Genomic DNA, 26,459 nt, shown 5'->3' on the forward strand with positions numbered 1-26,459 from the left:
TTGTTAATGGCAGCAGTAGAAAAACACTGCATATTTTTTGTACCAGAAGTGGTTATATATACCAAATAAAAAATGTGGAAGTGGGTTTGGAATTGGTTAGTGGATATGTTGGGTTGTATGTAGTCTATTCTTGGTTCTTGGTGTGTTCTTTGCTGAAGAATGACCAGACACACCAAAAGCAAGGCAAATGTGAAACAAATTTTATTGAGGAAGGACAAGATAGGTTTACATAGCAAGAGAAAAATATAGGTTCACAGAGCAAAATATGTTCGCCATAGTCAACGAAGGGACACCCCTGTTGTAACAAAAGGGCTTGGTTATGGTCTAGGGTCTTGTTTTACACTGTTTGGATTGGGCGCTTCTGGTGGTTCAGACATCACCATCAAACCACTTTGATGGACGTTGGGAGTTATAAGACCTGAGTCTTACTGCATGCGGATCTCCCATGACTCTCTCTGAAAGCCCATTTGGGGAGTGAACCACAATGTAGATTTAAGCTAATGACATTATAATTAGCCTTAGGTTGCTCTAGGTCACCTTCCAGACCCTATTGTACCTGCAGCTGCTTGGCCCACAGGCTAGGAAATCCTCTGAATTCTTTTGCAGTTGGCACATTACATTCTGATTGGTGGATTGGTAGGGCCAATCCCTCCTCCCCCATATGTGGCAATTGCTTGGGACACCTGTCTTTGTCCCCAGGAGGGCTAAAGTCAATCAAGGTCTACCTAACAGATAGAGGGTGGAAGAATTTCAAGGAGTGTGACAGAGAAAAGGTCTAGATAGACTTCAATGCACCATCAGTAGAAATATGGATACTGCTTGTGAGGATTCAGAAGGAAGAGAAGAGAATTTCAGAGAAATCCTAAATCATTTTAGATAAAGCCTAAATCACTTGAATATACTATTAGTAGAAATCTGTACTTGAAGGCTCTGAAAGAAGAGAGAAACATATTTTTGTCAACTGAAGGAAAGGGGATCCTTGTCATGCATTAACAGACAGTTTAATGGAATTGTATCCTTCAGTTATGTGAAAAGCACAACTTGTAAATGAATGTTCTGGTCAGTTAGCTGAGATTTATAAGCAAAATTTTGAAGAGCAGACTGATTTCTTCTCACTGCTTATAGTAGAATGCAAGAGGAGAGACATAAATCAAGAGAATTGTGAAATAAAAAGGAACCAGGCCTTAGCACTTTGGGAAATGCTCAAGCTATTTAAATGTCAGCATGTCAGAGTATTCAGTCATACAAAATGCTCTTTGAAGAGATTAAGGGTATGGCTCCCCTCAAACAAATCAGGGATCCCATAGGTATCTTAAGGGAATTGTCCCTTAGACATATCAGCAAAAGCCAAGCATAGAGAAGGGATCATCTTGAAAAGATTTGTAGACCTTACTTCTGTCTAATGAGGTAAATCCTTGTGACATCAAGATGAAACCAAGAAAGTTCTTGAAAATTTTATATCAGCAGAAACACTGCCAGGGTGGATTGAAAAGGACAGAGAGAGTACATAATTAAAGAAGGCTGTTGAACCTCCAAAATGCTGCTGGCAGTAAGCAGGCTAATAAAATTATTCAGCTGCAAACACATGCTACCTCCCATGAAAAAGGAAAGATAACTCAGAGGGCAGAGCCAAGAGCATAGAGGACAGATCTTAGAGCACAAAGGGAAAAGCTGAAAACCAGAGAAAAATATTCCCAGATATTGAGCTACAAGGGAGTTTGAATGGCTGATTTCAAAACTGCTTTATATTGCTGACTCTTTTTTACTATCCATTTTGTTAGGTGGGAGCCAAGAGGGAGACACATGAAGCTTTAGGTTTAGCAAAATGCTGTTTATTTGAGCATCTAGGTACAGATGGGTGGAGGCTGAAAAAGCATCCACCTGAAGAAGGGGAGAGTGGTGGGTTTTTTAGAGGGTTTTTCCCGGTGGTGAGTAAATAACTGGACCAGAACAGCAGCTTGTAATAAATTATTTTTCAAACAACCAGCTCCTAGGACCCTGGCCTCAGTCACATCCATACTGCAGCTTCAGTGTCTTCCTTATCAGAAGAGATAGGGAGTGATAAACTTTGTCCTTATCAGAGAGACAGGGAGGGATAAACTTCCTAGTCCTTATTAGGGAGGGGAAAAAGAATGCAAGTTCCCTTTTGTATTCCATTCCTTTATCTCCCTAGGGGTCTGGCAAAGGTTATATGCCTAAAACATTTTCTCTTTTTGTAAATAAAATGTGTATACTTTTGTTAGGTAGTGAGGGATTCCAGATCTCAAAGGGTCAAAGGTGGGCACCTTGCCTTGGTGGCGCCTTGAGCAATTGCCCCACCTGGGAAGAAGGACAAGAGCCAGCACCCCATCTTGGTGTTGCCCCACCCTTAATCGTGCCCTGGAGCAACTGCCACATCTGGGAAGAAGGAGGAACCCCTGCTAATATTCAAAAGAATGCAGGGAATTCCCCAGCCCAGAGGCCAGGCAGCCCAGGCACAATAGGATTTGGACAGTGATCTAGAGTAACCTAGGCTAATTATCATGTCATTAACTGTCCACCAAAATGGTTCCATGGTGACATCTGAACCACAAGCAGGGACCAATCTGGAAAGTATAAAACAGGACCCCAGACCATAATCAAAGCCCCTTTTGTTACGACAGGGGGTCCATTCTTCTGTGGCAAACGTATCTTGCCCTTGCTCTGTAAACCATTCTTGCTGTTGCTCTGTAAACTTCTCTTGTCCTTCCTCAATAAACTGCATTTCATGGTTGCCTTGTTTTTGGTGTGTCTGTTCATTCTCTGGCCAAGATCACACCAAGAATCAAGAACAGCCAACTATGGACCTGACACTTTAACTGTTTTCCTACCTGTGTGCCACATGTGTATGTTGGGAGTAACTTGTTTCTTTAGTTTCACAGGTCCACAGAGGGAGAAGAATCATGCCCTAAGAATTGTATTTAATGGATTATATCTAAAGTTTCTTCCATACCTGATTTAGATCAAAAGACTTGGGATATTTGAGCTGATAAGATGTATATGCTATTTTGAACTTAGAGTTGATATTGCAATGAGTTGAAATCTTTAAGGTCCTTAGGATGAAGTGAATATATTTTTCATTTGAGAGGGACATTAATCTTTGTGGGCCAGAGGGTAGATTGTGGTAGATAGAATAATCCCCAAGATGTCCACAATCCCAATCACAGGAACTTATTATTATGTTACATTACATGGCAGAAGGGAAAATGCATATGTAATTAAGGTCATCACCAACATTAAAATAGAGAGAAGCCTTGATTATCCAGGCGGACTGAATAATGTAATTACATGAGCCCTTAAAAGCAGAGAACTTGGTCCAGCTGAGGTCAGAGAGATGCAGTATCAAGGAATGTCAGAAAGATTCAAAGCACGAGAGAGACTTCACCCACTGTCGTGGAAGGGGAACACACAGAAAGCATGAGAAGTAATGCAGGTACCCTCTAGGAGCAAAGACCTGCCCCAGCTGACAGGCAACAAGGAAATAGGGACCTCATTCCTACAACTGCATTTGGATGTCCATATGCAAATAGATGAATAAATGAACAAACTGTAATCTAACCTGGCAGCAAAATAAAATAATTATCACAAGGAATGTAAGTGGCCTAGCTTCATCCATCAAATCATATAACACCTCAGACTGAATTAGAAATAAAAATCAATAATACATTGCTTATAAGACATATGCTTTGAGAAAAATGATAAAGAAAGGCTACAATATATAAAGCAAAAGTCCTTAGAAATTACTAGACACAAAGAGAAAATTAGGGAAACAAAATAGTATTAATAAAATGATATCAGATCAATCTACAACAGATAACACTAAACAAAATATAAATAGCATATAGACAATAAAAATTATTAATAGAATTAGATGTCTTTTGAATTCTAACTCACTAACTGAAATCATACCTTCTTTTAAAAAATCTTTTTGTATAAAAAATTGACAATATAGCAAGCTACTAAGAAAAATTGAAAAGTGTTAACTGTGCAGAAATGTCACAGGCTATCTTCTGATAACAAAAAAAAAAATTAGTAATATCAAAAAGAACAAATGCTTAAAACCAAAAATGGTGCACTGCTAAGACTTGGTCAAAGACAAATTGAAAATATTTGACTGTCTAAAAATAATATTTAGAAAATAATAATAGGTATATAGATAGCACTCGCTATATATAAGGCATTGTTTCAGGGTCCTTACATATATATTAACCATTTTATTCCTCTCAACGACCCTATGAGATATATGTGTGTGCAATTATTATTATAACAATTCTCATTTAACAGGAGAGATATGCAGGCAAGGAAGTATTCAGAAGTAAATCAACTTTAGAGGCTTCTTTAAATAGTTAAGGCAACTAATGACTGTCCAGATAGAACTCATCAAGTTGAGACCTACAAAAAATTGTATAGATACATAACAAGTTCAGCTGGAGCATCTTGGGTTAGAAATCCTTGAGAACATGAAAATGAAGTTATCCAGTAGGGGGTTGGAACTATACTTGAATCACAGGAGAGAAAGATCATGGCTAGAATTGTAGAGCTGGAGAACATCAGCCCCTAGTTAATAGCTGAAGCAATTAACCTTGCTTTATCAATCTGTTTATATATACATATAAACAGAAAACTGAAAAGTGTTAACTGTGTAGAAATGTCACAGGCTATCTTCTGATAACAAATATATATATTATATATATATTTATAAAATAAATAAATATATATGTCTATTAAAATGAGACTTTGAGCTTCTTCAGGGTAAAAACTATGCCATATTCATAAATAGAAATTATTCCTCAGGTAGACAGTAAAGAATGAAAATGGACAAAGTCAAGACTCTTTGAGGATAGATAAATGTGAAGGTGAAAAAAACATGGAAATCGAGGGGCTTTGTGCCTAAAGGTGTTGTTGACAAGGTATTTAGGCTAGAATGAGAAGGTAGTGAAGCCCGGAGCGGCCTGCCTACCTAGGAGAATTGGAAGGGATCACAGGTCAAATACAGAAGGTCAAAAGTGGGAAACCAGAGAGGGAAACAAGTGGAAAGATATGAAAATGTGATGAGAGAGAATAGTTTCAGAATTCAAAAACACAATGTTTGCATTCTTCCAGATATTTACAAGGCCTAGGGTGTGCCCATGACAGGGAATTACAGGAGTGTTGGTCAGAATCTTTGGTGGAGTATAAGATAGATATCAGAATTGTGAAGCTACATTGTTAGATGAGTCACCACCATGATTTTGAATTTTCTGAGAATGCATTTTCTCAGGATGACAGTGAATAAATGAATGGGAAAACTGTGAGTGAAGTGTCAAATTCCTCTCTGGAGATGAGGAGTGTCTAAGATATTATTAAGTTTAAAAAAAAAACTCGATTTTGGAATAGGGTGGGGGGAAAAGTGGCAGCTTCAAAAAAGAGGTTAGAGTGCAAAAGTGGTAGAAAAATACTCGAGAGCTTAGAAGGCTTTCAGCTTCAGTCTTATACAAGCCATGTATATCCAAATCTGTTCCATCCATCCCCTTTGCTGAGAATGCACATACCCCACACATCTCTCCCTTCACTGAATCAGTTTCTACCTATCGTTTAAGAGTGAGCTCAGGTATCACCACCTCCAGAGAGACACTGTTGACTTCTTCAGTCTGGGTTAGGTGTCCATACTCTATGCCTTTAACCATAAATTCACTAATCACAATTTATTATAATGGTCAACTTGCATGTCTATTAGGACCATGAGATAATAACCACTCTATTCCTAGTTCCTAGCAGTGTTTGACACACTGTACGCACCCTATAAATGTGTGTTGAATGAGTGGTTTTTTTGTTAATGTTATTATGATTTTACTTCACTAACTCTCATGTAAAAACCCCAACCCAATATGTAAGTAAAAAACATTACAACCAATTTTAATTTTTTTCACAAACTTCTTCTTATCTAGAAATAATCATTGAAGGTTTGTCCTAAAACTTTGTTACAAATGAAGAATCTTGGGCCTATGCCTAGAAATATTTATTCAGAAAATCCTGCTTGCAGCTTAGAAATCTATTTTTAACCAGTAACTCATGTGATTCTGATACATGTATTCTGAGCATCACACTTTGAAAAACATTTTCTTAAATCAAATATTTGAGATAAGGCTAGGTTAATGATTTGTAAAGAATGCCATGAAAGACATATTTGGTATGACTGTTTTAGCATTTTTCATCTCTGACATGGATTTTGTCGTGATTGACCATGATTCAGTCATGTACAAGTTAGTTTTCATTAGAATTTTTTATAAATATGTATAAATATGAGTGGAACAGTTGATAGTACAGTGTGTCTTATACAAAAGGAAAAGATAGCTACAGACATAACACAGAACAAAATTCCAATATGATAGGATTTTGATTTCTTCCACAGCTTTGTCCAAGCATCAGTAGTAGAAGCAATTAATTTACTAATTAACAAAATATCAAAAATTTTGTTCAATAGGTCATAAAGAATAACAATTATTTGATAAAATAAAACAAAGAAAGGAGTTTTCACGATTGCTATTCCCTTTTATTATGTAATATATTGAATACATATAAAAGACAGAAAGAATGATACCACCTACATACCCTTGTACCCATCACCCAGTTTAAGAAATAAAACATTATAAATACAGTTATAATCTGGTATACTACTCCCCAATCAATTTTCTCTCCTCATACTCACAAATAACCAATATCCTGAATTTGGTGGTTATCATTCCCAAGTATAACTTTCTACTTTTATAAAACATGTATTTATCCATAAGCAAAATATGGTATTGTTTGTACTATTTCATTATATGTCTATACTTACAATTTATTTTTCCTTTCTCCCGTTAAAGTTACAGTTCTTATGTCAACCTAGAGTTTTAAAATTTTCCGGTTTTAACCTCAGCTCCAAGGTCCTTTTTAATGTTCCTAATTTGTCTGGTCTCCTTTTGATAAGCTTGAGAAGCTCAAATTCTTCCCATTTTCTACTACCACCACCAATTTTTTTAGATCTTTCTAAATCCTAATTTATACGAAGTTTTTTGACAATTAAAAAGAGCATGTCAAAGTAGACATGCAAATAATTTTTTCTAGAGTTAAAAGTTGATATTATGCAAAATTTATGTTTATTGAAACTTTTTGAATACACATGGGATACAGAGAACATCTGTGTTAATATGCAGACATGCTGACATTGAACTTGAATGAGGTACACAAGTGCAATCTTACCATGTTTTCAGAAGGAAAACCATAAATATCTATTGAATAGCACTAATGATGATCTAAGGGAAATATATTAGGCAGCTAGTAGGTTGAATACTTTATAGCATCAGTCAAGTTGTGAACTTATGATGTGTCAAGTTGAATTTAGGACATAGGCAACAAGATGGATAGGACTTGAGAACAGACTGCAGAGAAAACCAATTAGGGCTTGTAAGGGAAAATGCATTTGTGTAAGCAATAGGTTTCTTAGACCAAACTAAGATGACTGCTGCAGTGCTTTTTCGGCCTGGCACCCCAGCTAGCCAGCCTTCCGGGGAGGCATGAGTCAGCACACTTATGTAACCAAGGTGTTATCTCCTATGTGAACCCATGTGATCATGCTTTACCATGACATGTTGCCACTATTGTTCAGAGCCATATATAAGTGCTCGCCATGTTTTTGGCCATGCTTTTTATTGCTGCTGTATCCCCCCAACAATAAAGAGCATGTCTCACCTGCCCGCTGCCACTCACCTTTTCTTCCAATTTCCAAAGCTTGCACGGAAGCACACGCTAGCCACAGAACTCCCTCCTCACAAGGCTCAGGTTTTCACAGGAGTAGACTGATCGTCAAGAGATGGATCCTGGCCGGGCGCGGTGGCTCACGCCTGTAATCCTAGCACTCTGGGAGGCCGAGGCGGGTGGATTGCTCAAGGTCAGGAGTTCGAGACCAGCCTGAGCGAGACCCCGTCTCTACTAAAAATAGAAAGACATTATATGGACACCTAAAAATCTATATAGAAAAAATTAGCCGGGCATAGTGGCGCATGCCTGTAGTCCCAGCTACTCGGGAGGCTGAGGCAGTAGGATCGCTTAAGCCCAGGAGTCTGAGGTTGCTGTGAGCTAAGCTGACGCCACGGCACTCACTCTCTCTAGCCTGGGCAACAAAGTGAGACTCTGTCTCAACAAAAAAAAAAAAAAAAAAAAAAAAAAAAAGAGATGGATCCTTGTCCTTAATATATATTGATATTTCCCCCACCAGCTCCACTCTCTGTATCTTGATTTCTGCCCTGGGCATCTAACAATTATGGGTTACATCAATAGGCTCCCATGATCTCTGGAATATAGTTGGGTTTAGCCAAAAGAGAGCCCTGGAAAGAGGTAGAAGAGAGGGAGCACTGTGAGCCCAAAGTATGAATCTTCCAGGCATTCTCCAGTGAGGTCAGGTATTCATTAATCTCTCTTGCCGGCAGAGACAGCCTCTCTGCATAAAACACTTTCAGTAATAACACCAGGACTGGTTGCCTGTTTGTGAGTCACCACCTTTCATTTTCTCCAGGCCCATAAGAGTACAGAGGGCATGTTGGAAGTGGATTATAAGGATGTTACACGAAGGCAGATAAAACATAAGACTCAATGGACTGGCTTACTGACATGGATATATTCACTTAGGATTCAGTTTTTGATATGCTGGCTCAAGAATCTGTGAGTATAGCATTCATAATCTGCTAGATTGGCTAATTGAATTCTATATTCAACAACAGTTAATGAGGTAAAAATGTTAGCATTTTACCAGCATACACTGGAGCAATGGTTCTCAAAAAGTAGAGCCTACACCAGCATTATCAGCCTAATTGGGTAATTTGTTATAATTGCAAATTCTTGGGAACTACTCCAGAACTACTTAATCAGAAACTCTGGGGATAGGACCCAGTAATGTGTGCTAACAAACTCTGCAGGTAATTCTGATGCACACTGATGTTTGAGAATCACTGAACTAGAGGAAAAAGGCCAAAGGCCCAGGGAAATAGGAATGTTGGAATGAATCCATTAGGTGTAGTCTCAGCTCTGTAGTGGCTGAACTTGTAAGCCAGTGAACAGTAGGAGGTGTTGTGGTGGATTTGGGTTCCCTAATGTCAATGAAAATAATGGGATCCTGGTGTGGTAGAGGTCAAATGGCAGCATTTAACATTCAAGGTGTGTGCAATTTCTCAAAAAGCCAGGGGATATGATGATAATCAGAGTACTTTTACCTAAAGCAAACTGTGCCAGTGGCCAGATGATCACAGGGTCCTTAGAAATTAGATAGATTCATAGCCTACTAAGTTGCTAGTTGATAACAAATGTGGAAAAATTATAAATCAAGTTAGAAGCTTAACTTGAGTGAAACTTGCAGCCATTAACCCAAGTAACTACACTGGAAGAAGGAAAATACCTGTCCTTCTTGGGAGTTAATAGCTACTTACCTGGAATTTAGGTTGATGCCTTGAGACTTGAAAATGCCACCTAGTGCACTGGTCAAAGTAGGGGCTTAGTAAAATCCCATGATGGATAGAGTCTTGGCCTAGGTCCATTTCACAATACAGTCATACAAAATGTAGGACCATTTTGTGGTTATTTCCCTGGTTGCAGAGTATATAGTGGATATAGATATATTAAGTAATTGGCAGAATCTCCACAATGGCTCCTTGTCTCATAAAGTGAGGACTATTATGGTAGAAAAAGTGAAGTGGGAGCTCCTTCCAAGATAGCAAACCAAAACATCTGGAGGAATTTGCAGATTAGTGTCACCATCAAAGTCTTTAGAGATGCAGGGGAAATGATTCCTATAGCACTCTCATTTATCACACTTGTTTGGTTGGTGCAAAAGGCAGATGAATCATAAAAAATGATAGTAGATTATTGCAAATAATCAGAAGGTGATGCCAATTGCAGCCATGGTTTCAAATGAGGTACCTTTACTGGAGCAAATTAACACAGCCCCTGGGATCTAGTATGCAGCTACTAACCTGTAAAATGCTTTCCTTTAACCATTAAGAACTATCAGAAACAGTTTACATTTACATGTCATGGACAACAATATATTATTTACTGTATCACCTCAGGACCATGAATGCTCCTGCTCTAAGTCAAAATATAGTCAAGAGATATCAGGGTTTCGAGACACCCCCGATATAACCGGGTCCCTGGGGAGTGTGCATTGCAAGAGATGGGAGAGACAAAGACACGGACACAAAAAGTAAGGTGAAAGGGTGTGGGGAAGTCAGGGGACCACCAGCATTCCTGTGAGCCGGGTGGTACTGACTGAAATCTAGCACCCGTTTTTATTCTCTTTTTCATGTTATAGATTACAATGATTTCACGTGAAAAGCTCATGGGTTAGCAGTAAAGCGTATAATCTAAATGGGGAACAAAGAGATCATGTACTTCTTTCTACTTTATCTGGTTTTTCATTTACTGAGACATGAACTCAGGAGAGAGATAGGAACACTGCCTCAGGCTTAGAATAGCAAATTGCTCTTATTTGCTGGGCTGTGACATCCTTTGATCATTCTCTCTGCCTTAAGGTATGTATAGATAGTATGTCTGAACTCAGCAGCTGTGGCCTATTCGATTGAGGAACAAAGAGATTAGTACTTCTTATTGGGATGTTAGCTCCCTGTTAACTGAGGCGTTCTACTGAGAAAAGGGAGAGAAGGAGCTCAACCTGGTGTTTTTAAGAATTGGAGCCTGATGTCCCTTCTCCTGGCCTGACATTTTGCAATCTTCCTCTACAGCCATGGGTGGCTTTCATGTCAAGCCACTCCATGGCTTTTTAAGCATGAGGCCCCTCAGGCTAAGGTGGGAGTCTGCTTTGCTGTACTCCCAGATCGCTGGAATGTCCTCCAACTAAGCGGTTAACTTCTGCCCTTATCTCTGGCTCCTGCTCAGGCAGCATTCCTTCACCTCCTCTCCTCCCGCAGCCCCAGAAATAGGGTCCCTAAGCCCCGGTGGTTTTATCCCCATCGAGAGAGACTTTGATCATCTTGATATCCCACAGAATATCACTTTGGCTGATTAGATTGATGATATTATGTTAATCAGACCTATTGAGTTGGAAGTAGCAAGCACCCTAGATCAGTTCTTATCAAATTTCACTAGCAAAGAATAATATTTTATATTTCCAACTTAAAACATTTTTAAATTTTTTTTTCATTTCATCAAGAACTGATACTTTTGTAAAATATAATATACATGAAGTACTAGAAAAATGCTTATGTGCTTGGATGTTGCAAGTATACCAAATTGCTATATAAGTTTTAATATATTTCAATTTCTATATTTATCTTGTTGCAGACTAATGGCAAACAGTTTAGGAAATGACATGAGTCCATGGACCATACTTTGAGTAGCACTGCTACAGATGCCTCAGTAAGGTACATGAATGCCAGAGATAAACTATGCAAAAGTTCAGGACCTGCCACATTAGTGAAGTTTCTAAGAGTCTAATGGTATAAAGTATACTGAAAAAATTCCTTCCAAGATGGGAGTCAAGTTGCTTCACCTTTTACTACCCACCATAAAAAATATGCATAATGCTTGGTAGACCTTTTTGGATTTGGAAGGCAACATATTTCACAATTAGTGTGCTACTCTGACAGATCTACTGGTGATCTATAGAGCTTATAATTTTAAATGAGTGCTAGAAAAGAATGAGCTCTCTATCAGTTCTGGGCTGCAACACAACATGCTCAACTACTAAGGCTTTATGAACCAGAGGTCCTGAAGGTATGAAAAGTTTCTGTGGCAGAAAGAGATGTTGTATTCAGCCTCTGGCAAACCCCAATGGGAGGATAACAGCACAGAACACTTGGGTTTAGAAGAAAGGTCTTACCATACTCTATTCTCCATTTGAAAAGCAGCTCCTGGTTTATGAATGATCCCTGGAAGAGATTGTATTGCTCAGCATAAACTGGTGTTATCTGATTCCAACAACCATGAATTTGGATGTGCACAGCATCATTTCATTATAAAATGGCATGGCATATACCTGGCCTAAGTAGATCCAAAAGTCAATGTAAACATTATGAGAAGAAAATCCAGCAATCAGACTTCTTGGTATTTAACCAAATGAGTGAAAAACATGGCCACACAAAACCTGGCACACAGATGTTTATAGCAGTCTTTTCATAATTGCCAAACCTTGGAAGCAACCAAGATATTCTTAAGTAGATGAACAGATAAGTATACTGTGGTATATCCAGACAATGGAATATTATTTAGGGCTCAAATGAAATTAGCTATCAAGCAATGAAAAGACATGAAGGAACCTTAAATATGTATTACTAAGTGAAAGAAACTAATATGAAAAGGCTACATACTGTATGATTCCAACTGTATGACATCCTGAAAAAGGCAAGAATATGGAGACAGTAAAAAGTTCAGTGGTTGCCAGGGGAAGGAGGAAGGGATGAATGGGTGGAGCACAGTGGATTTTTAGGGCCATGAAACTATTTTATATAATACTATAATTGTGGATACATGTCACTATACATTTGTCAAAACCTGTAGAATGTACACCAATTATGAACTCTAATGTAAATTATGGACTTTGGGTGATAATGATTTGTCAATGAAGGACCATTGATTGTAACAAATCTGCCATTCTGATGTGGAATATTCATAGTAAGGGAGGTTGTGCATATGTGTGAAAAGTGGGTATATGGAAATTCTGTACTTTCTGCTCAATTTTGCTGTGAACCTAAAACTGCTCTAAAAATAAACTCTATTAAAAATGATGATATTGTTGCCCGTAATAGCAGCCAAAATAAAAAAAAAAAATGATGAGAAGATATCTCAAGACTCTCAGGATACCTAGTTAAACTGCTTTACTACCTCTCCCTCAACCACACCTATTACCTTATGAGGACTTCTTTATTAGTAGTTAGTGAGGAGAAGAAAGCACGTGTTTTATTCACAGATGAATCTGCATGGTATGCCAATATCATTGAGAAGGAATGGCCATGAAAATAACTGGTGAAAGGAAATCCTTCCAGTAGACAGAATATTTGGCAGTGTATCCAATTTGATACATCAGTGGAAGGAGAGATGTCCAGAAATATGGATGTACATCAATTCATGAGCGAAGTCTAAAAGTTTGGTTAGGGATTGGAAAAGATCAGAATTGGTAAATCAATGACAAGGAAGTTATGGGAGAGGAGGGAGGTATTTGGACGGAACTCTTGGAATGGCCTAAAAGTATGAAGACATTCATAGCCTATACAAATGCTGACCAGAGGGCATCCATATCAGAAGAGGCTCTCAATGATCAGGTGGACATGATGACCTGTTCTGTTGGTTAGTCAACCTCTTTCCCCAGTCACCTTGATGCTTGTTCAATGGGCTAATGTGTAAAATGTACCTGGTGGAAAAGATAGAGGATAACCATGGGCTTAAAAAATATGGTCTTTCCATTGCCAGAGCTGACTTGGCTACCACCACTTCTGAGTGCTCATCCTGCTAATAGTAGGAGACAACATTGAGCCCCTAATATGGTATTATTTTCAATAGGTTAGCAGAATATCTGGTGGCAGATTAATTATATTGGACCCCTCCACTTATGAAGGAGGCAACACTTTGTCCCTGATGGGATAGACATGTATTTTGGATGTGGGTTTCCTTTCTTCACATGGAGAGATTGTGTCAGCACAATAGTTCTTGCACTTATAGAATGCCTTTATTCATTGCCATGGTGTCCCTCACAATATTTTCTCTAAGCAGCAGATATGTTTTACAGTAATGGGTTCACACCCATAGGATTCACTCATCTTATGTGTCTAATGTGGCCTACTGACGATTTATTTGTTGTACCAAATAGGAGAAAACAACCTGCAAGGTTAGAATGCTGTCGTAAAGAATACAATATGTGGCTTAAACCAGTGACCAATAAGTGGTGCAATTTCTTCCATAGCCAGGAACCGGGGGATTAGAGGAGTGGTTCTTCTATTACTTGAACAATTTTGGCTTCCGTTCCCATAATCTTGGTCTTTGTGAGTTTAGACATCCTAGTGTACAAGAGAGGAATACTTTCACCAGGAAACAAGGTCATGAGTCTGAAAGGTGGGAAGCTGAGACTTTCCCATGGCTTTATTTTTGAGCTCTTCATGCCACTAAACCAATAGGAAAAGAAGAGAGTCACTGTATTGAACTAGGTAATTGATTTGAATTTTAAGGGAAATTTTGGGTAGTTGCTACACAATGGGGCAAAAAGGATTATGTCTGGAATCCAGGTGCTTCACTGGGATGCCTTTTGCTACTGCCTTGCCCAACTGTCTTCATCAACTGAAAACTGCAACAACCCAATAAAGGCAGGACCATAAGGAGTCAACTACATCAGGAATGAAAGTTTGTTATACCCAACCAGGTAAATAACCCCATCTATCCAGGCATTGGCCTAGGGTAAGGGGAGCATAGAGTGGAGAGGAAAGGCAGCTATGGTTACTGATATAGCCTCATGAAGCTACAAAGGAGAAAAATGTAGCACTATGTTTCACATTCCTCTCTCCTCCCCACATCCATCACTATTTTAATGAATAATGTCAATAGTGGCTAATATTTTACCTGGAGTATGATGAATCTGACATCACCCTGAGATAAAATGGAAACTTATGTGACTTCATGCAACTTCTTGGTTGAAAACATGAAATTTTCACTCAGTTGAAGAACAAGAACGAATGATTAGGTACAAAAAGGGTGGGCAGTGCTGGATATATCTTTCATTTGCCCCTCCAGCTCCACTCTCCACCCTTCTTCAACCTGCCCTGTGCCCCAGGAGGCTGACCTGTACAGACTACATTGACTGATGAGATCCTATGACTTCTGATTTCCAGCTGGGTTCAGCTAATGGGGAACAGGGACAGATTAGAAGAAAAGAGGGAAGTAAACTCAGGGTATTTATTCACTGAAATGTCAGCTCAGGCTGACTGTGACCATCCTCAGCTCAAAGTGGCCTTCTATACACAACTTTCACCTTTATAGTTCTAGTATCTTTCAGCACAAAAGTAGTAACAGCTCCTTGTTACTAGCCCTGGGTTGCTGCATTATCCATGTGTTTCTCCTACACTCTGCCAACATCTTTTTAAATAGCCCTTTCATAAATAAACCATTTTCAAATTATCGTGAGTGTTCTATCTGTTAAATGAGTAAATCTCTGATACAATTCCCCGGGCAGTGTTATTGGTACAGCCTACTATGCGTGGCTGAGTGAGTATGTGCAAGATACCTATGGGCAGTTTTCTAAAGGGTTACTCTATACATGTGCATATGTGGATATATATTGGAGATAATGAAATCTTGTCCCACTAATTGCAATTGACTTTTAGAATTTTATAGTTGATCTATGCAATATTTCAAAGGATCATTGGAATTATAAAAATCATTCATATAAGATTCTTGCTTAGGTCCAGAAATATATGTACATCAAGCAGGAGCAATGACTGCTTTATGGCCATAGTATATCTTTTTTAAAGTTTCAAATTTTGGGGTTGATATATTTATCTACATTTATCTTGTTTTTATGTACTAGAACATTACTGAGATTGTTTTGAGTCATACCACGTAATGGGCTTTATCCACTGGTTTCTTTCTGGTTCATTTGTGATTTTTTTTTTTCTTTTTAAAGATGGTTTCACTATGCTGTTCAGGTTTGTCTCAAACTCCTGAGCTCAAGTAATCCTCCCACCTCAGTGTAATAGGATTTTAACTGTGGTTTTTAAATTTCAGTTGCCTTTAGTATTACTTCTGTGAAACAGGCTTCTTGCGTAAGTACTATGTGGTCAGATTCCTCAAGTCAAAAAAAGGAAAGGTTTCCCATGTTGTTAGCATGATCATCTAAAATTATTTGGTGCAATTCCATAGAGTCTAGAACTACCAAAGAAAGTTGTCTAAATGCTGTGGACATTAATCTCACAGTCTGCAGGCTTGTCACACAGCAGGATGTACAAACTAAATGCAAAAACTATCAGACTACCCAGGTTTTTCTCCTTGTACAGCTTTTGCAAGGTCATATTTTCACTATTTGATCAAGATTTTTTGGAAAATAAAGTTGATGAAAATATTTGATGACTTCATAAATTATTTTAAGTGATACAAATGGTTATTTTAATGGTAAATAATTTGCTTCCTATTAATATTTCACTGTTAAATTTCCATAGAGCTTTTTGGGTTCCCAGTAAGATGGCAGAATGGGTAATCATTTTGCAGTATATACAATAATTCTAAAAACTTCATTTCAGCTCAATATCAAGGAAAAAGTAAATATTTGCTTCTTCCACATGGTCAAAAAGATGCTAACAATAAGTAGGAATAAGATCATTCCAATGACATTATTAATAATCATTTTTCAAAAACAGCTTCTGGGAGAAGACATCACAAAAACACCATAGAGACTTCTCGATTGAATCATTCAAAATAGTAGCTTGTTGAAGGGAAAATTATCATATTTATGCTTTCCTTAAAACAATTCTACACTTGCCTAGTTTCTGAACACAAATTGTACGCATGGTGGGTTAATGTTATCAGCCTCCATCATAAAAATTGATGTAACTTATCTCCTATGAATCCTTATTTGAACCTTTTTACATCCAGGAAATATAAACCCTCAATAGGCTTCTGTACAATCAGGATTTTTAAAACAGTGAAAATTGGATTAATGATGCTCAGTATATTTAAATATGAAAAATTGTGTTTCTCCTGGTTCTAACTGAAATTCTGTAGGCTGCACCAGATTTTCTTTCATTTTATATTGGTATAAACATTCTTAATACATCCTACAAAATGGATGAACCTTGAAAATATTATGCTAAATGAAAGAAGCCAGTCACAAAAGAGCACATATATTACATGATTCCATTTATATGAAATGTCCAGAACAGGGAAGTCTTCAGTAAGTATATCAGTAGTTGCTTAGAGCTGGAGAGGCTGGGTAAGTTGGGAGGATAAAGGATATGGAGTTTCTTTCTGAGGAGATTAAAATGTTCTAACATTGACTGTGGTTATGCTTGCATATATTTATGAATATACTAAAAACCATTGAATTGTATACTTTGAAGAGGTGAATTGTATGGTATGTTAATTATATCTCAATTAAACTATTGTAACAAGTAAGGCAGGAAGCTTATACATAACACCTAGTACACTGCATTCATTCAGTCTTCTTTGTTCCAGGGCCTGAACAACTAATGCAATGAAATTAGGAGGCCCTAATTGTATGCAAAACACTGTGTACCATCATTGCAGAGATAAAAGATGAAACAGCTTCTACCTTTAAGGAGGTTAAAATGCAGTATGGGGGGATGATATAATAATAAGGATGATGATAATCATGACAAACATAATGATAACAGGAGGAGAAAACACAATACTAATTGACCATTAACTTTATGTGCCTGGAACTATGTTAAATACTTTAAATGTTATTTTTTCTTATTCGCATAACAATCCTAGATTTAGATACTATTATTTTTTTCTGATTTTGTATATGAGGAAATTGAGTCACATAGAGGTGAAATAACTTATTTAGGGTCAGATAACAAGAAATGGCAGAATGAGAATTTCAACTGAGGGTTTAGTTGAGAGCCAGGGCTCTTAGCAACTACATAATATAAAGCACATTAAGGTAAGTGCCATGACAAGAGTCAAGAAAAAGTTCTAGACCCATTTGATGAAAGAACACACCTTGTTTGCAGCTCAGGAAGGAAGGAGAAAGTTCAGCTCTAAAATACATAGGTGTTTTTGAATGTTTGACTACAATTTTCATGAGGCATGAAGTAGCTACAAACCTAGATTAAATACTTTTTGTAAAATAAGCATGGCCAAACAGAAATGACTACAAGAAATGTCACAATATCAAATGTAAACTTTCTTCTCAAAATAAAATTTTAATTATCAAGAGAGTTATCACAAGATAGAAAACAAGGACCCCAAATTTTATTCATTCTCCTATCTCCAATTTAAACCTTCATCTTCAGCCTGGGATCTTTTAAATTCTTCTTTTTGTGCTCTCAATTAAATTTCTAATCCAGACTGTATCGATTTTTCCCAACTCCCGTCTTCTTTCTTATTGACTTTTGCACTGCTTCCCTTTCCTATAGTCAAAGCTAGTTGAATGTTATGGCTAAAGCTATTCTCCTTACTAATCACAAAGCAAATCACTAAGAACAACTTTAGTGCTTTTTGCATAGGGACCAATTATTTTGCTTTCAATCTGGAATCTACTTATTAAATGCTCACCTAAATCAATTTAGTCTATTGTCCTCTATATATTTCTATAGCACTTTTCTCTACCATAAGTTCTATGCTTAATCTAAAAAATAGCCTTCCTCTTCTTTATCAAGTCCTCATGAGTGCTTTTAAAATTTCCTTCACAGACCCTTTATTGGAACATTGTTTTGGCTATATTCAAAGGAATAATGATACAGATTTATTTCTAAGACAGTCAGCACTGCTAATAAGCATGAAATATTATGATAGACCACTCTCTTCCTCAGTCATTACCATAAAAAACAATGCAAATAAAATGAGTATTTCCTTCTACTATGGCATAAATTATCACTTCTGGATCAATCTATAGACTACAGGCAGATGTAGTAGAAGTGTGTTTTTTTATGTATATAATGAAATAGATGTTCTAGTGTTCTGTGTTATTGGACAGATTAAGTTAGGTGATTCTGCAGTAATAAAGAGACTCACAATCTCAGTGGCTTAACACATAACAGTTTATTTCTCACTCTCAAAAAGTGCACTGCAAGTCCATCAGCACTCCAGGGCAGGTCCCTTCTAAACAGCAACTTAGAAATCCAGGGTGCATCCATCTTGTAGGTATGCCATTTGGAACACATTTCATTCAGGCCACCAAGGCAGGTAAAAGAGAGCTGGAGGGTCATGCAGGACTTTTTACTGCTCCAGTATGGAAAAAAAACATCACTTCCGTGTACAATCCCTTTGCTAGAAGTAGTCGAATGGCATCGCCTAACTACAAGGGGCTGGGAAGTGAATGGGAGCACATAGATATATCATGAGCTGTAAATGTCTTTGCCATATTCTACAAATAATATAAGCTTTTAAAAAACATTTTAATGAACAACAATTTTGAAAAACTCTATATGAATACAAAATATCCCATAAATGTAATAGTTTTTACCAGCATATACATATAGATATATTTTTAGGAAAAAGCTAGTTATGAAGCTCCAAGGTGATCTAACATGGCATTACTATATTGTTCCAAGAACCTTACTGAGAGGTTCCGATATTTCCACTGCAAAAATTTGGTGAGCTGACAGGTTATTTATCTACTAGATGTTTTCTATCATTATAATTTTACTTGTGATCCAAGGGATCTGAGACAAAATCAGCGATGTAAAAACAATAGCTATTGAGCTTTTCATCACACCAAAATACTTTGTACTTATGACATTACAATCAGCACATCCTCTGTTATAGGTGGTTTTGATACATAAATTTATAATTGATGTTACTCTGATATATAAAAATGTAAAGTAAAAATAAATTTTTCAACTCCTTTTAACATTAGTGGCAAAAGTGAATCAGCAACATACACAAGGCACCAAATCTTAGTAAAATATGGACACAGTAAGATCAATGACGTCACTATTACCTAAATTTAACTCCTATTTTAATTCAATATTAATGCTTAAGACAACAAACTTTTAAACAGCATACTTACTAAGATTTTGGCAGTAGTTTTACATAAGAAGACACACAGCGTACTAGAGGTCTGGCACTCAACTTGCTTACAGTAAACCAGCTTCAATATGAAGGCATTGAATATTTTTTAAAAACCTTCTTTTCACATGCTAAGTATTTTGGCAAGTGTGCAATTAAACACAGTAACGAAATAAATATAGAAAGATTAAGAAACTACAAACTTGAAACTTGTATGCTAAGCATAAATTATATTTAAAAAACTGGTTATATAGAATATTGCTGGATAATTAAAACAATAATATAAAACGTGCAAAAAAATTCATAATCTTTCTTAATCAAAAAATATCAGGGTCTATTTAAAATGATTCCCTTTGAAAGGGTACCTAACTTAATTCAAATCATGTAATATTCAAATACTAAATACTACTCAGTACTGTATAGTGACTAGTGCTTAAGTGGAGGTAAATTTCATAGCTATGGAGACATACTTATGCTGTAAACTGGTGTCTTTCTTGTTCACGTAGAGAAGCATACAACATCCCAGAATTTCACTAAGTAAGAAAAGAATGGCTGCTGCACTGGCAAAATTAGGGTGTGTAAGGATCAAAGGCACACTATTCAGCTAGCCAAACTGATTAGCAAACACTTCCCCCTCCCACCCCACAAGCCCTTTCCCCATGTAAACAAAAGTTCATTAAAGAAAAAAGTAAAATAAACTAAACTCATCCACAAAAGTAAGGATTTTGAGACATCAATGTTAAGTCCTTACTTCAAAAATGTCAGCTACAATTATCTGGAAATTTCTGATTATATTTTAAAGATGTATCCAAATTAGATACATTTTTTTTGGTCAAAATTATTCATTATCTAAAACATTTTACTTTAATTCCCAACATTTTAACCACTAGTATAACAACAGTTTTAGTTCCCAGAGGAATTAACCACTGGAAGGAAACACAGACAAACAAACAAACAAACAAACAAAACAAACCATATATTAATATTTAAGCTGCAGGCAACAATTACGGCCCTTTCTGGCACAGTGGCATTTGACTGGCAACTCAAAGTCCAGGAATAATTCTACTAACACAGGGAAATTCATGCATTTGGTAAATATGCCCTAACTTTCACAGTTGAAGTTTCCTTTTGACTTTGCTTTTTTAAAGTATGGAAACCTTGCTTTTTTTTCTTGATGTTATCCTGACTTGTGACTGGAAGCAGACTTCTTTTTCTTCTTCTTACTATGTTTCTTGTGCTGTTTTTTCTTCTTCTTCTTTACTTTATCCACTACTTTTTCTCGCTCTTCACGCCTTCTCTTCTTTTTTGATTGCATCTCTTCTTCATAATCTGATTCTGATGAGGACTCAGATGATAAAGGTTTATCCTCAGGATAAGTTTTCTTTCTTTTCTTGCTGAGGCTTCTAGCATACTTTTCTTTCTCTGTCTCATCCTCTGACTTCTTTTTCTTTTTTGAAGATTCCTTGCTCTCTGATTCTGATTCACATGTAGAGCTTTGTGATGATTTGTATGAACGGTTCTTCTTTTTCTTTCTCTTTTTTCCTTGTTTCTTTTCCTCATTCTCAGGATCTGAAGAACTGCTTGAAGAATCAGAGCTTGATGAAGAAGATGAAGGCTGACAAGATTTCTTCTTTTTCCTTTTCTTTCTTTCTCTTTTTTTAGATGAGCTCTCATTTCCACTTAATAATTTCTCTCTGCTTTTTTCGAGCTCTTTCTTCCAATTCTCATTCATTTTTTCTTCAAATTCAGCTAATGCTTTAGAGCCTTTCTTTTTCTTTTCTAATTGTTTCTTCACTTCTTCCCAGGTGGGCCTTGGTCGATTTAGGTAATCTTGGATTGTTGGGCCTGCAGATTGAGTTGGGCCTCTCCATCTGGCCATTGCTATAGGATTCATATAGGCCACCCGATTATCCCGCTTCCCCATGGTGACTGATGGTTTTCTGGGCAGACTCTCAGTTGCCAAGGAGAACAAGGATAGATACTCTCCTTAGTTCTTCACCTGCTGGTATATCAAGCAGCCTCCATTCTGTGAGAGAAGCAGATAGAATGATTACAAAACACCTTTAATATAAGATAAAATAAGCACACAAGTTTAACTAAAAATCTGTTCCCAGCAGATCATCTCCAACTTATGAAAGTGCAGCACAATCCACTCCACTCCTTTTGAGAAAAACCTGGGAATCACACCTGAAAAATCCTTCTCTATCGACTCTCACATTCAATCCATTAGTAAATCCTGCTGTTTAAACCTCCACAATAGGCCTCATATCCATTCACCTCTCTCCAAATATATTGTCATCAGCTTGGTACAGGTCACTATCATCTCTCACTTGGACTATTAATCTGTAGTATCTATTAAATGTTTATTATTTGCTTAGTGTTTACAATGGATTATGTCATTCAATCACTAGACTAAACCTATGAAGTTGATTCATTATTACCCTATTTCATGGTTGGAGAAATTGAGGCTTATAAAATATGAGTATAATTGCATAAAGTAACATGGCTAATAAATGGCAGAACCAGAATTTAAACCAAGGAAGCCTGATTCCAAAGCCCACACATATAATATATTGCTTCCTTATACCAACCTTTTAATTGTTAGCCTTATTTCCACCCTTACTCCCTTCTCTTCTAGTCCCACACTGTAATCAGAGGGAACTTAAAATATTCCAGTGGCTTTACATATTAATGAGAGTCAAATCCAAACTCCCATAAAGGTCCTATATGATCTGCCCTATTTCTCTTACTTTCATCTAAACTGTCACTCAGCCCTTTTCTCAATTCTTTCTCCTCCAGTCTTCTCTTGATTTCTGGAACATGCTAAGCTTTAGCCAGCATGGACAATTACACCTCGTCTTTCAAGTCTCAGCTTAAATGTCAATTGCTCATAAAGGCAACTATTAGCTTAAACTATATAAAACTGTCAATTTCATAGGACACACACAATTCAAATACTGTTAATTTTCTATGGCTCAACCTTATACTAAAGTAGGTTGCCTCTCTGTCTACCCATCATTCTCATTTTCTCGTTTCACAGTTCCTTGTTTCTTTTCTTTTATTCATAGCATTTATTAAATTGGTAATTGTTTGATTGTTCAGTTGTATTATTTATTGCTAAATGGAAACCAAGAAGGGCAGAGGCCCTGTTTGGCCTATCTTATTCACCAGGGTGTTCTCAGTACCTAACATAGCATCTGACACATACTAAGTACTCAATAAATATTTGCTCAGTAAAAAATAAATTAATGCATGGATAGATGGATGGATGGATGGGTAACTCTGGGAAAGAGGAGCATTCAGAGGGAGCCTCCTGGAGTTGGTGATGTCCATACAGGATTTTAACAAATGAATAGGGTTCACCCAGGAAATGAGGAAATGAAGGGCATTCCAGGCAGAGGAAACAATATGTGAAAAGACACAGGGATTTGAAAGAGCACCAGGTATTTAGTGTTGGTAGAGCCTAAAGAGCAATAAAGCAGGGGGTAGGAGATAAGATTGCATAGACAGGAAGAAGCCTGATTATGGAGGCCCTCTTACATCATTTTAAATTCTTGGATTTCTCCCTATAGTTGAGAAGGAACCAGTAAAGTATTTTAGATAGAAGAGAAAGATGATCAGACTTATCATAGATTTTTCTGTCAGTCTCCATCTTGACTCTGACCCTTTAAATCAACCTAACATACCTACCCATCATAAACTCAATGGTACAGACAGTTCAGTGACTCTTGATGATAGTTTCCTGCATTAGATTTGCTGTTCTTGATCTTATTCTCCTTCTCCTTTAGTTCTCTCCAGCTCCTCTTCTGTCTTTCTTATTCTTCTTATTCCTACCCTAAAATCCTGTCAAACATCATCGTGTCCCTGACTTTATCATCAGAAGCCCTTAAGGACTTTAGTTCATACTCAATTTCTAGGTTCTTTCTGCTACTTGACACTTAGAATAACATAATCCGTTCTAATTTCAGTTCCTTGAGATATAGTCCCGACATCAGCTAGAAAGACAGGCAAAGGCCAGTTCACAAAAGCTTTGGATGCTATGCTAAGGAGGCTGGAATATATCCTGTAAGAGTTATAGTGAAGCTAATGGGGAGATACGATTTTAAGCAGAAGAGTGATATGGTCATATTTGAATACTTAAGGGACAATTATTTACAGAGGGAAAGATGAATTTGAGTCAGGTAAGACTGAAAGCAATGAGACAACTTAAATATTCATGCACACAAGAAACAAAAGAATTTGAACTAAAGCAGTGATATTATGAATGAGAAGAAGGGGAAATATATGAGACATGTTGAGGAGAGTCTACTGAAATTAGTTACCAATTGGATACAAAGGGTGAGAGAGAAAGGAATCCAGGGTAAGGCTCTGGCTTGAGACACCAGATAAAAGGCACTGCCAATGACTAGGTAATAAAGGAAATGACATCAACTTTGAGAAAAGGTTCTAGGTTTCATTTTCTACTTGTAAAGTTTAAGTACCGAGGAGACATCAGAGTAAATCTGCATGTAGGTAATTGAATGTATAGGTGTTGGAACTTTAGAAGGTGATCTGAGTTAGAGATACAGGATTGGGCAGTCACTGAGTGATGGCTGAAGTCATGAGAGAAAGGATTTCAAATGAGAAAAAGGTTGAACATTGGATCCAATTGAACACCAAAATGCAAGGGGCTAGAAGAGATAAAAAGCCTGTAAATGATACTTTAGGAAATTAGCCCATGTGGTAAGAACTAGACTGGTATCAGAAAAAAGAGTCATGGAAACACAGGGAGAATAAAGTTTCAAGGTGAAGGCAATAATCCTCATGACTCCATAATGTTTACATTTTCTACAATAAGTAAGAGCTAGGCTAGACTGGTATCAGAAAACAAAGTAAGAATCACAGAAACACAAGGAAAATAAAGTTCCAAGGTGAGGACAATAATCCTCATGATTCCATAATGTTTGCTTTTCTACAATAAGCAGGTATTACCTTTACCTTTGATAAATCCAGAAGAAAAAGAAAGAAAATATGTCATAGACAACATTATTAAATGCAACAGATAGGTCAAGTATAATAACATCTGAAAATGTCCAGAATACATACCTATTAAGTCATTAGTAATCTTTGCTAATGTAATTTCAATTAGTGATGGCAGAAGCCAGATGACAGTGGGTTAAAGACTGAATGGAAGTGAGAAAGTAGAGACCTAGAGTACATAGACTAAGTTGAGAAGGAAAGTAAATAGATAACAAAATAATAATAAGGGATACAGAATTAAAGAAAATTATTTTTTGTTCTTCATTTTTAGCATGGAAGAATCTTGAGCATATTCATAGGATGTCTAGAAGGATAAAGTACAAAGAGAAAACATTTTTAAAAGATAGGTAAGAGAGGGAATACCTGATGTGGCAAGACCAAAGAAGCAGCAGAAAGGAATAAAATCAAGCAGAGAGGTAGAAGGCACCTCTTCTTCCAAGAGCAGAGGCAATGAATAAAGAAAGGGTATGGATGTAGGGGTTTTTTGAAAGGTGGTAGGAGGTGAAAGGGAGAAAGTTGACTATTTCTCACATATAAGCCTTCGTTTTCACTCAACGGTAGGTGCCAAGGTCATCTTCTAAGATTAAGACAGCATAGGAGTTTTGAGATCACTAGTTAAAACTTGGAATAGTAGAGGAGAATGGGATGGGAGAGGGCGCTGACACCACACAAGTGTTGTGGGAGGCCTTTGGAACTACAGAATCTGTGTGCTCCTTTCCCAGAAGATAAAGCACACTGAAAAAAGAGAAAAAGTAACACTAACAAAGTCTCTTGATCAAACATTCTTTGTTTTAAAAGTATTGTGGTTTACCTTCTCTGTTTTTATTATAGAACAAAAAGAAACTTGATTCTTTCTGTATCTCTGCTTATTTGAGTGAAATATGCTAAAATGTTATAAAGATTAAATATAAATTGTGATAACCATGCTGGTAATCTGGATATTATAATAGCATTTGTTCATGGATTCTTATAACAATTCCCTTTTGATCTTGTATTATATTTCAGACACTGTAGTATATGCCATGGAGATTATGGTCTAGTAAAGGTAATAGTCATTACACAAATATCAAACAAATGGGTATATAATCATGACTGGAAAGATGAAGAAAAAGCACAGGATGCTATGAAAGGTATAATGAGGGGCCTAATTAAGAAGGGAAGTTCAAGTCTGAGATACTGACATAATCTGAGACCTGATGAATAAACCAGAGCTAGCCACATGAAGGGGTTAAACTGGATGATAGTAATAAAAAGTCAAATCTGAATGAATTTTACAAGCAGAAGGAAAATCATGCTAAAGCCTTGAGGAAAAACAGAAAAGCTAAATACAATGCAAAATATTCACACTATTATGCTGTTATGAACTAGTTATCATCTCAATTTCTCCTTGAAAGTCATTATATTTATACCATTTGTTATTGAACATGGTCAGGTAAAAGTCAATATGAATTCAAGTTAATTGAAAACATAGTTTAATGTTTCACAGTGTAATTTCTATCATAAATATCACCAAAACTAATTATTTCAGATACATTTTCTATTTTATAAATCATTTCATCGAATTTAGTGAGATGTATAATTGTAGATTAATTCTCATAGACAGATGCACTGGAGTTGAAAATATTTTTCAAAATAGTTGGCAAATCTTCTGAGACTTAATCTGAAACATCTAACTCTCATGCAAGTGTATAGGCATTTAGATGAGGCTCCTATTAAAAAAACAT

At 36.8% G+C, this 26,459-nt stretch overlaps 1 protein-coding gene across 1 annotated transcript; it reads right to left on the reverse strand.

The window, feature by feature from the left end:
* Positions 1-20,893: 20,893 nt before the first annotated feature.
* On the reverse strand, positions 20,894-21,640 carry FAM133A (family with sequence similarity 133 member A). The gene has a single exon (XM_069464241.1). The coding sequence runs from the start codon at positions 21,638-21,640 to the stop codon at positions 20,894-20,896; it is 747 nt and encodes a 248-aa protein (XP_069320342.1).
* Between the last annotated feature and the right edge of the window lie 4,819 nt (positions 21,641-26,459).

This window comes from Eulemur rufifrons, chromosome 30 (genome assembly GCF_041146395.1).
Source record: "Eulemur rufifrons isolate Redbay chromosome 30, OSU_ERuf_1, whole genome shotgun sequence".
NCBI classification, from domain to species: Eukaryota; Metazoa; Chordata; class Mammalia; order Primates; family Lemuridae; genus Eulemur; species Eulemur rufifrons.